The sequence below is a fragment of the Mauremys mutica genome, chromosome 4 (genome assembly GCF_020497125.1).
Source record: "Mauremys mutica isolate MM-2020 ecotype Southern chromosome 4, ASM2049712v1, whole genome shotgun sequence".
NCBI lineage: Eukaryota > Metazoa > Chordata > Testudines > Geoemydidae > Mauremys > Mauremys mutica.
The window spans coordinates 33,747,191-33,759,244 of record NC_059075.1 but is presented as its reverse complement, the minus strand read 5'-3'; the positions used below and the strand labels follow the sequence as shown (position 1 = coordinate 33,759,244).

At 39.2% G+C, this 12,054-nt stretch overlaps 1 protein-coding gene across 8 annotated transcripts in view; it reads left to right on the top strand.

Annotated features, from left to right (window-relative positions):
- SPATA7 (spermatogenesis associated 7) overlaps window positions 1-12,054 on the top strand; it is a 69,692-nt gene that overhangs the window by 19,555 nt on the left and 38,083 nt on the right. For all 8 annotated transcript variants that reach the window (XM_045017202.1, XM_045017203.1, XM_045017200.1 and 5 more), the window contains one exon: window positions 2,411-2,458. In XM_045017202.1, the coding sequence (XP_044873137.1) occupies window positions 2,411-2,458 (48 nt within the window). The remainder of the gene's footprint in view (window positions 1-2,410; window positions 2,459-12,054) is intronic.

The following is a 12,054-nucleotide window of genomic DNA, read 5'->3' as shown; positions in this document are numbered from 1 at the left end:
ATTAGGATAGATTTGTGGCAGTAAACACAGATTAGTTACATCAGAATAAATGTAGAGCATTTCATCTTTTAAAAACAAACAAAAAAAACCCCAAAAAGGCCTGATTTTCAAAGGTGCTAAACACAGGGGTTCTCATTGCAGTCAGTGGAAAATGTGAGTGTTTAGCACTTTGAAAAATTTCCCCAAATGTTGGTAAATTATTATAAGCTATTATTAATCTTTGTTATTCATAAAGTAATATTAATGTTCATTGTTCTTTACAGAGAAGTAAATTCAAACTTTAGAGTAATGTTTTCACAAAGCAAATGTTAGGAAGTCTGGAACTTCAGAGTAAAGGTTCCATGCACACCTTAATTTTCTGTGGCAGAAGAATGAGCACTCATGAGAAGGATCAGGGAGATTGTTTTATTTTGAGTGAAGATAAGGTAGCTGTGATAAAATTGAGCTTATAAGGGAAAGCTAGTCAACCACTGCCTCTTCATAACAGTGCAGTTTTATATTGGTTCCTTATGAACTAAGAATCCAACACTTTATCCTCTTTGTTGCCTCATCCATTTTTGCTTGTTGTGGGATGATAGTCAAAGGAAATCAGGCTAATGATACTGCTAATCTTCAGTTATTAATAGTCACTAAAATTCAGACTCAGAGTATGAATAAGAAGATAATGCCAATAACTCTTTGTTAGGCACAGAGGAAGCACCAAAAGGTGAATCAGAGGCTCCAGTGTGTGCTTCATTTACAATTTTATTTTTCTAAAATTGTGATGGGAGGAAGAGTACTGACTCTTTGGCTTGTCTGTGCCAATATATTGTCAGTCTATACGTTGATGTTGTTTAGCTATAGCGTTTGCTTTTCTTTGGATCTCTGCCAAGAAATTCATTCTTGCAGCTGCAGCATGCTTCCAAATACACTCTCCTCTCCTGATTCATATTTGTCAGAAATATACTAGAATCAATCACATTTCTTTAATATGCACTTATTCTCACTATCCATATGATCCCAGTATCTGATATGAAAAGTTTCTATCTGCTTCTTATCTGCTACTGTGAGTTCTTGCCCCCCATAATATATGGCAATAGGGTGAAACAGTAGTTGCACCATTCTAACTTCCATATTAACTGAAATGCATATTTCTGTCCAAATGTTTTTTAACTTTGACTATCACAAGCAACCTGCTCCAGATATGATCTGAGGAGTTGCAGTTCTCAGACATTTATGCAGACTGCTTCACAGATTTCACATGCACAACCTTTTCATTTTAATTTCTTATTCCAGTTTGGAGAGGTTAATTCCCAACTGTCTCTGTCTTGTATTGTATTTGGAAATTTTTTGCACCAAAGCACAATTCAGATTTCATACCAGCCATTACAGCCTTCTGAAGCAATACCTTTTCCATTTCAATTACATAGAACAGCTAATTCATTTTTTGTATAAATTTAGTGCAAAACTTAGTACATTTTGCTTAATTATGGCAAAACTTTGCCCAAAGGTTGAATATTACTGAAGTTTAGAAACTTGTGATGCTGTCCTTATGCAGTGTTTATAGTCAACCTTTCATTAAAGAATCAAGTGAAAAAAATTAGGTTACAAAGCTCTGCCTAACTTTTATTTTAAGTCAAATAATAGAATATAATGTGCTGGATCTGGGGCAGTGACCCAAGGGTCATTGGGAAATTATTAAATATTTTGTGTGCATACTATTAAAAAAAGGTAGATTTTTTCGTGTGTTGTTTGTTTTAAATTTCACAGCCTATTCCCATGCTTCATGGCATAAACTGGTCCCAATCCTGCAAATATTAATGCTCATACTTAAGGCTGCGAATCATTCATGGAGGTCATGGGAAGTCACGGCTTCCATGACTTTCCATGACCTCCATGAATTTTGCAGCATTGGTGCAGCTGACCCCAGGGCCATCCCAGCAGCTGGGGAAGTTTGTAAGATTTAGTCACAGATATTTTTGGTAAAAGTCATGGACAGGTCACGGGGATGTGACTTTTTGTTTTTTGTCCATGACCTGTCCAGGACTTGTATTATAAAAAGCCATGACTAAAATGTAGACTAACTCATACTTAACTTTAAGCACCTGAGTAGTCCTATTGAAATCAGTGGGATTACTCACATGCTTAAAGTTAAACACACACGTGTTTATAGGATCAGGACCTAGTTAAGGTCAGGAAGAAATTCCTCTCTCATGATATATTATCACAACACTAGATGCATTACACTTTTCCACCTTCTTCCAGCCATTCTCAGAGACAGGGTACTGTATACATAATTAGCTAAACTGTTAGCCTTTAATTAAACAAGTCTTTGTTTAGTGATATTTTGGTAATATATTGGTCTAACCATAGCAAATATTAAGAATAGGATCTTGTATAACTCACTTCTATTTTTTTTTATCGTTTTCAGCAGCCGTAGACTGTTCAGTGCCAAAAAGCAGGTTAACCAGCATTAAATGTAAGTATTTCCTATGAGATGTTAATTCTCTAAAAAGTTTTATAAAGTTATGGTGTTATTTGCTATTAATAAGACTACGATTTAATCATGGGTATTTTTAGTAAAAGTCATGTACAGGTCATAGACAATAAACAAAAATTCATGTCCCGTGACCTATATGACTCTATAGTAAAAGTCATATAGCCATAAATATCTCTGACTAAATCTTGTGAGGGGGGCTTCTGCTGGGGAGGAGGGGCGCCAAGGGCCAGCGGCACCAGCTGTTGGGGGCCGCCGACCGCGGCTGCTCCAGCCAGACACCCTGGGACCGCTGCAGGGGGCTGCCTGAGCAGCAGCTGCTCCGGCGACCCCAGGGATCCGTGACTTCTGCAACATCTATGACAGACATGGGGCCCTAGCTATTAATGATACAACATTCAAATTTGCAGTAGGAGCCTCACAAATACAAGAAAAATCCCGGTCCCCACCCAAAAGGGCCCACAATCTAAATTTCTCACAATATAAGTGAGGCTCATAAATGGAAAAGGGAGGGAAAGAGAGAGGAAGCACAGGGGTAACAATAAAAGATCACAGTTACTCAATAAGGCACACGTGTATCTTCATGACTCTATAACACTCCTCATTCCCCTTTTTGTGGCAGTCTGTAATTAATTTAGCCCTAGTGAAATGCATCTAGCCAGTTATTGCCAACCTTGAAGTTTAAAGTCGTCGTCTTCCCCATGGTGGATGCAGCAGAAGCAGGAGCAGTGCAATATTCTCTCTCCCACCTCCCTTCCAATGTGTTACATCTCTGACCTTATGGCACCACATGTGGGGTGGAAGGTAAATTTTGTCTCCATATATACTCAGCTTCTCTATGAAGACTTTTAACAAGAGTGCCCATTACTGCCAGTTCTGGAGGTGTTTTGGGAAAGTCAGCACCTGCCAGGAACTGGACTGAGACCAATCAACTCATTTCACAAAAACAATCAAACAGCCATCAGGTAGTAACAACATAGGTCACCATCAACCCGGATTGAGCTGCAGTTATTACCATTGTTAGTTATATCTCTGTATCAAATACTGTTTGTGATAAGAGAAAGGAGAAAGTTATTGCGACAACAGTGCAAGCTGGAATGCAGTGACTTTCAAGACATCAGCTTACTGACTGCTAAAAGAAGTATACCAGTCAAAGAGGCTAAACCTCAGCGGCTTGTTAAATTAACAAACATATTTCTTCATTGTATTCTTGTCAAGATATATACTAATGATTTGTGTATCTGTGTCCATGCTTGTATTGTAATTAGTAACAAAAGATAAGATGATGATGGTGATAAGTGAATTATTAAAGCAGTCATTTTGGATGGAAGAAGGCCATGGAATGTGTTTTCTACTCAGTGCACAGGGCCGGCTCCAGGCACCCGCAAAGGAAGCAGGTGCTTGAGGCGGCCAATGGAAAGGGGCGGCACATCCAGGTCTTCTGCGGCAATTCGTCGGCGGGTCCCTCAGTCCCTCTGGGAGTGAAGGACCTACTGTTGAATTGCCACCAAAGAATGAAGCGGCGCGGTAGAGCTGCTGCCGATCACGGCTTTATCTTTTTGTTTGTTTTGTTTTGTTTCCCGCTTCACAGCTTGGGGCGGCAAAAAAGCTGGAGCTAGCCCTGTCAGTGCAGAATCTAGACACTCCTTCTTTGTACTTAGTCTGAGACACAGCCAAATCAATGTGTTGTGGGGAGCCAAGATACATGGTTCACACACCCATTGGGCAGCAGAACTCAGTTTCACTGGGGCTGTTACATGTCCCTGTGGAATGGGTTTTAGGGATGTTAGGCAAGAAGCAAAGCAGGGCCAAAAGGTCCAAGACAACCTGTGGTTTCATCATCTGCTGTTTTCAGAGGGTGCAGCACAGGCTGGAACAGTATCAAAAGGGATTATTACAGCCTCTAGGCTGCAAGAGCAGCTTCATATCAGCTATCCTGCAGATCAGCCATCCAGCTATCCTGCAGATCCACAGCTTGGGATATAGGATTCCTCATGGCACCTTGGGGGGAGGGATAGCTCAGTGGTTTGAGCATTGGCCTGCTAAATCCAAGCTTGTGAGTTCAATCCTTGAGGGGCCCACTTAGGGATCTGGGGCAAAATCAGTACTTGGTCCTGCTAGTGAAGGCAGGGGGCCAGACTTGATGACTCTTCAGGGACCCTTCCAGCTCTATGAGATAGGTATATCTCCATATTTATTTATTTATAGCTGTATCACTAGCTCCTCTGTACCAAACATGGCTTCTTCAGCTTGGTGTAGGATGGAGGATTAAAGTGCTTGGGTTTTTTTGGAAAAAAAGTTCACTTCTGTGACTTCTCTTGCTGCCTCAGGCCTTTATTTGAATTCCCACCTGGATAAAGAAGATTCTCCTGCACCTACTTAGGCCTTTCTGAACTTTCTGCCCATTTATTTCAGAGCCTGCTATTTTCACAAACAAAATATTCCTGAACTGTGAGCCTATATGACACAGTTCATGCCATTGTGAATTTTTCTGGATTATATGAGTACATGTTGAAAACAGGGTCAGAGCCTTAACCTTAGCAGATAATTGTAATGGCACTAGTAGGTAAAATTCCATTTCAAATGGAACTTGCTTAGGTACAGTGTATTTCCCTTTCCATTCAGTTTACTCAGACCACTCTCAGACTGTGTAACTTTGTCATGGTTACAGAATTTGAATTAATCTCCTACCAGTGTGTGATGGAAACTGTACACTTTTGCTGCTGCTATTGTGTTTGCCCATCTGTTTAGTAAAAACAGTACACTAAGTCCTCACTAAATTGCACTTTCACCTTATTTTCAAACTGGACTGGAACTTTTCTTCCCATCCCATATCAAATAGGTGGTAGTGTCATAGCAATCAACAACACAAGCACTGAGATTGCTAGAAGGGTATTGAAAAAGAAAATATGAAAAAGATCATTTTAAAATAATCTCATCTCAGTTGTCCTTTCCATGTGAGCCTTAGGACATGGAGTATTAGTTTATAGCCTCTGTTGGAACATATTAATTTACTTTTTTTCCTTTTATATTCCATATCCTACTACTATCTTACTACTTTTACTTCTTAACTGTGAAAATATTTTACTTGTGGTGCCATAATCTGGGATTTACAGTCACTTTATTGAACTTTTGTAAAGTTTCTGCAATTACTTTTTCAGATATTGAATTTTCTCACCGTTCTGCTTTGAAGTCCTCTTCTCCCCTCATTGCTTCTCAAAGCACACATTGAGAGCAAATTTTCAATATGAAGTGTTGGGATTTATCAGGATGGCTCCTCTTAACATTAATGAGAGTTGCAAAGCAGAATACCTGCACATCATGCTGAACATTTCCCCCAAAAATTGTGCTGCTTGCCCTGCTAAAATAGCAGTTGAATAGTTCACTTTGGGCTGTTGCCATGGCTCAGTCATTGGTTCTTAAGCACTAACATGATACTGGAGCTGGCACTTCCTCTGAACAACTGAATAGGTCTGCCCTTAAAGTGTATTTAGTTTCCACAGTTCTTTTCCCACTATCCTAGCTGACAGCAAAGCTGGCAAGCTGCCATGCCACTGAGCCAGCAGCAAACATGCACATGTGTATTAGATCAGTTCTATTGACTTAAAATAGTTGTTAAATGTGAAACTTCTTGAAATTTGAAACTTCTATGTGCAGAATTACCCTAAGCATGTCAATACCAGTGGCTATTAGAAATCTCATTATTGTAGCATTTGTGCCAGAAAACTTGACAAAAGCCCTGCCAAATAAGACAGGTGTTGCTACACATGACTGGATTCCAATAATAACAACTTTTGCAACCCATATGTTTAGAGGTTTTTCCACAGAACACACTGATAGTGCAGCCTGAACCTAGTGATTGAGAGTGTAGCTCTCCTGCTAGGAAAAATATGCATTCTGAGAAATTGCCCACCAGAAATCCGGCACTCATAGTGGATGGATATCAAGTATGAACCTGGGGTTACATTTTTTAGAAGTGATTAAACATATTCATTTTTAGGGGAAAAAAACTAATAATGATGCAGTGTAAGTGATACTTTTCCTTGCCTGGACCTACGAACTTATCAGGATTTTTATATTTTTAGGCCTGATTTTTTTTCAGCATTATTTCCACGTGTGCACACGTACATTTTGTGCATTATCACTGATGATCTTGGCATTGTGAAAAACATAAAATCTCTGTGTAAACAAGGAAAATCAAACTTGTCCATGTTTTGCTGCTGTGCAGGAAGTTCGCACAGTCTTCCTTGCACTGGCCCTTCCACATCCCCATATGAGTCCTGCCTCATTTTCGTGCATACTTTCTAAGAATCTATGCAATAAGGGAGCCCTACCTCATTCCAGACACACCTGCATTTTTTAATGACCTGGGGTTTTCTTACATACACAGATAGTGCCAACAGAACAGTGAGAATGCGGGGAGGGATTAAGTTACTTACTACAACTGCCAAGTTTCCAAGTTGTGTCACTCCCTGAGGGTTCATTAGAGCTATTAAGAGCTGTGTATATTTTTCACTATTATTGTACTCAAAAATGGCAGAACCATTTTTCTCAAACTTTCCTAAAATATAATCCTTCAACTGAGGTCAGACTCAGAAAATTTCAGACCAAAAGGTGAAGGTTAAAAGTATCTGAAATACGGCCTTTAAATGGAAACACTCAGGCAATCTTAATGATCGCTGTTGTTGTTTGCTCCAACTATAATATACGTATCTTTTCCTAAAAGATCCACTTGAATTATGCATATAAACGCTGCATGTTTGCACACACATGGTAATAGTGCACAGAAATCAGACATATCTTTTTGAAAATATAGTCCTGTGTATTTGTCATCTGAATTTCTTGCTTATAAATATGAAAACCAAATGTGTAAATATGTCCCTGCACTTTGAATTATAGCAACTTGAAATACTTCTGCAGTAGATACACATTTTGTTCTCTATGAAAGGCAGAACCTCTGACAAAGAAATTTATTTAAAGCAACTTAATACATTTTTCATAGATTAAGGCTAGAAGGGACCATTAGATCTAGTCTGACCTACATTACCATAGCCAAGAATTTCACCCAGTCATCCCTGTATTGAGCCCAATAACTTGTTTTTGACTAAGCAAATCTACTAGAAAAGCATCCAGTCTTGATTTGAAGATCTCAAGAAATGGGGACTCCACCACATACCTTGATATTTTGGCCAAATGGTTAATCACCCTCACTTTTAAAAATGTGTGCCTTATTTCTAGGAATTTGAATGTCATTAACTTCTGGCCATTGGCTCCTGTTATGCCTTTCTCCAACTAGATTAAAATCCTTTTAGCACCTATAATTTTCTCCCTGTGAAGGTACATATACATAAACAAGTAACTTCTCAGTTTTCTTTTTGATAAGGTAAATAGATCAAGCTCTTTAAGTCTTTCACTGTAAGACATTTTTTCCAGTCCTTGAATAATTTTTGTGACTCTTCTCTTTTAAACTTTATACATAATCCCCAATAAAGATTGTCACAAACTACATTGAAGAAAACAACATTTTACATATAAAGGTCAGATTTTCATCCTAGTCTTGGCCTCTTATTTTTTCTTCAACAATTTTGCAATTATTTGTGGGTGCAGTGTATTGTATAGATATTATACTGATGGACACTCTGTGGGAGAATAAGATGGAAAGACATGGAAATTGTTTTAAAGAGAAAAACTTATTTTAAAAGTGTAAACGAGTGTGTTATGTAGGCATAAATTCAATCAACACCTCTTTGTTTTCTACTAAGGGGGGCTTTGCATGATCAATGCACTTTTCTGTGATACGCAGCACCAAAAAGTCAAAAGCAAGTTTGTATTACTGACTCTAATCCATAAGAAACTAGATTGGTAAATGCAGTACACGCAAGACTGTTACCAGTAATAGTCTGTAGTTAACAGATGTCCACTCTGTGACTCACATGATTCAGGGCCTATATCTTCATTCTTACAAGAAAATCTAACCAATTCTCAAAACAGCTGATATTAGCCTTTCATCTTAAGGGCTCAATTACTTTACTGGCAAACAGTATTTATAAAAAGATGGAATGAACACTGCATTCTTTTTTTTCAAAACAAGATACAATGCTAACTTATTTATTATTTTGTAAAACAGTTGCAAAACTTGGTTATTTTGGGGCGGGTACAGAAGAGGTGCGTTTTGCCCTTTGCGGGAGTAGAAAGCCAAATAAGCAAGGGGAGATGTTGCAGTTATGCTTCCCATGTGGGTTGGTGGAGCCAGATGTGTGAAACATGCACAGAGGATCTGTGCCCTTATATTCCACGAAACTGTACTTTGTGTGGGCTTCTTCTGCCACAGAGCGGGATTTTAGAAGTGGTGGGGCTATGGTCATTGGAGCTGTGTAGCCCATAGAGCCTGTAGTGGTGTGCACAGCAGCTGTAAATATGAGTTTGCCTAGTAAAAAGACCTAGCAATAAACTAATTCCAAGTAAGAGCTGAGTATGAACCCCAGGATTTGGTCACATAGAAGTATATTGCTCTTACTAAGTGTACCTCTCCTTTTAAATTTGCTAAATCAGGTATTTATTTTCCTGACTGTATTTATTAAAGTGAAATTGGTCACTGCATTATTGTATATGAAATACTACAAAATGCTGATGATAAGCGCCAGGGAGCGCGTAGTGCAAGTTTTGAGATGAGCGTGTGAGTCCAGTCCCTCAGCATAAATTAGAGCAATTTGAAACTATCATAATCTATACCAGTAGCCAACAACCCCATGTGGATATTCCAGCAGCTGAGGATCTGGTGGATAAGGGGGTGACACACCCTCTTTTCTCTGGGGACATTCCCTACATGGACATCTGGGAGAGTGGGTGTTGTTGGGAGTCAGTATGGCAATTCTATTTAATTTTAGGATCCTTCAACTGCAGAGTAAGGAAGCTAGTTTCAGGGCAGCACTGGGATTTCTGAGGAGTACAAAATAGCCACATTACACTGGAGAATTAGGGCTAAATTTTGTGTTTTCCATTGGACTACACTAATACAGCTGTGATTCTTAGTCTGTTTACCCTCAGCTATGCAGGTGTTTAACTTCTTCCTTGTACTTGTAGCCAGATTCTGCCATCTGCATTCACACTAAGTATTACCTTGCTTCTTGAGTAGTCCCTTTGATTTAAATGAGACTACTCTGAGTAACCTTCCACTCAACACGAGTAAGGCTGGAAGAATCTGTTCCTAAATAAATATCATGTGCCACCTTTACTCTTGTTGAGTGCTCTCTTATTCCACAAGTAGTGCCGTTGATTGAATGGGCTAGTCTCAGAGTAAGGTACTACTTAACATTGAGGAAGTGTGACAGAATCGTGTCCTACAATTATGAAAACCATAACCTCATATTGTCTGTCCTTTTAATAAACAGTGAATGCTCCAGGGGTGAAATCATGGCTCATTTAAAATGATAGTGAGGCCAGGATTTCATCCTAGATGGCTAAATTGTGGTGTGATTGGGCCTTTTGTTAACTGAGACTGAGCTATGCAAAGGAGAAGGGTTTTTACAAAAGACAGCACTTGTTTACTTCATGGCCTCTTCCAGCACATCCAAACTGAGGATGGCATCTCCGCTTTGAAAGATACATGATGTGACTTCTTTGCATGCTCTTGGTCTGGGGGAGTTCATATGGGAAAATAATGCCCAGAATTGAGTTGGCAAATAAATAGTTGGTTCACATGGGGAAGTACAGCATTACTCAGTGTTAAATTATGCTCTGGGACATGCGCTACCCTTGGCTAAGCTCAATAAGATAATCTTTTATTTGTTCAATTAATGCTTCAATGTCTGAAATAGTTTATTTACATTAAAAAACAAATCAATTCAGGAATTAATATTGCAAATTGTATTTAGCTGTGATATACGGTGACTGTAGAGATCTGAAATTCTGAGCAAAGGACAACCACTCATATTAAGCAATTGCAAACTCATACTGTGGTTATAAGCACCGGACTGCCAAACTCCTTAGAAGTGTGACGTGTCTGATAGATTTTTGAATTACTTGCAAGTTTTATCATCTTCATTTCAGTCAGCCAAGCAATGTTTTGTAACTCCAGGCAGGTTTCTAGAAATATTGCCGAAGTGCTGGGTTTATGGAAATAGAGTCAAACCTGTAGAGGGAGCAACCACTGCAGAAAAATAAAATTATAATGAAGGGAAATTTGCTTGGTATCCTCTGAACTTTGTGTAATAGGCATTTGCCTAGTCAGTAGTGTAGTTTCTAAATTGGATTAGTAAGAATTTCATAGCTCGGTACACTTTAAAAAAGGTGTGTGGGGGTGGGGGGAGGGTCGGGGAGGAATAGTATACAATACAGCCTTTAAAAATGCTTGCAGCCATACATACACATACATACATACAGCCACTTTTTGTTGCCTGCAGAATTAACAGAACAGGCTCACGGACTGGGTAGAATAAGTTAAGGAACTTATTCGTACACACTGTGCATTTAACTGTCAGTGCCTTGCTTATAATATAATGCATTATCTTATTACTAAGCCTGACAATGATTGTGAGCAGAGTCACTCTTGAAACTCATTGATCTTTAGATTCCATTAAGATTTGGAGATCTTGCCATTTAAATCTGCAGGATGCATTTTATACTCAGATATTCATTACTGTTTTTTTTTTAAAGAGTGGATGAAATTTTTTTTTACTTGTAAACAAGCAGATTTAGACATTTGACATTTTGACATTTTTGATCAATTTTGATCTTTAGTTTGGGGATTCTCTGTACAGTTAAGGCTATTTATAGTTCATCTGTCAGACATTCCTACTAAATCTGTTAAAAGATGCATCTCCTTTTGTTTGAATTATTCTGCTGGCAGTGATGGGCATTTAGTCCATGGCACAGTAACAAGGACACAGACAAATTCATCCCTGGTATAACCCCACTGAAATTAGTTGAGATTACATCAGGGACTAATTTGGCCCGTACTATTTCTAGGGCAGAAGGAAGTGAGGAAGCCTATCTTATTGTGTCCAATTAACTGATAACATTTCTCCCTCATAGTACTACACTTCCTTCCAAATGCCTGCCTGTCTCTTGCTGTAATTAACATAGTCATAGCTGCACCATCGTCTCATGTCTTGGGGCCTGATCCTGTGTGGTGGTGGTGAGTGTCTTCAGCTCCAGTTGGTTGTAGTGGGAGTTATGAGTGCTCAGTGCCTTATGGGAGCAAGCCCCCTATACAGATTCACTTGTTGTCTGAGTAAACCCATACTTTAAAGAATGGAGCTTCCAGACCTGATTCTCACTTTGCTTGGTGCAGGACCCAAGAGGTGGGGCGGGGAAGGTGGATCTATGTTACTTTTTTGTCTCCCTTAGTTTGGGGACATTGGGAGGTTGCCTCAGGGCTACCCCAACTTGCATCCAGCAGCCTACTGCCCTCTAGATTCCTTCTACACAGGGGGAATTCCTTGGTGGATGGCTTGCAGTCCCTTTGCACTGGCAAAATTGGCCTGAAGATGCTGTAGCATAACAACAAATCAGGATTTGTATGTGGGTAAAGTTTTCTACCATTCTGGCTAGCATATTTCTGTGATGCCACGTGACAC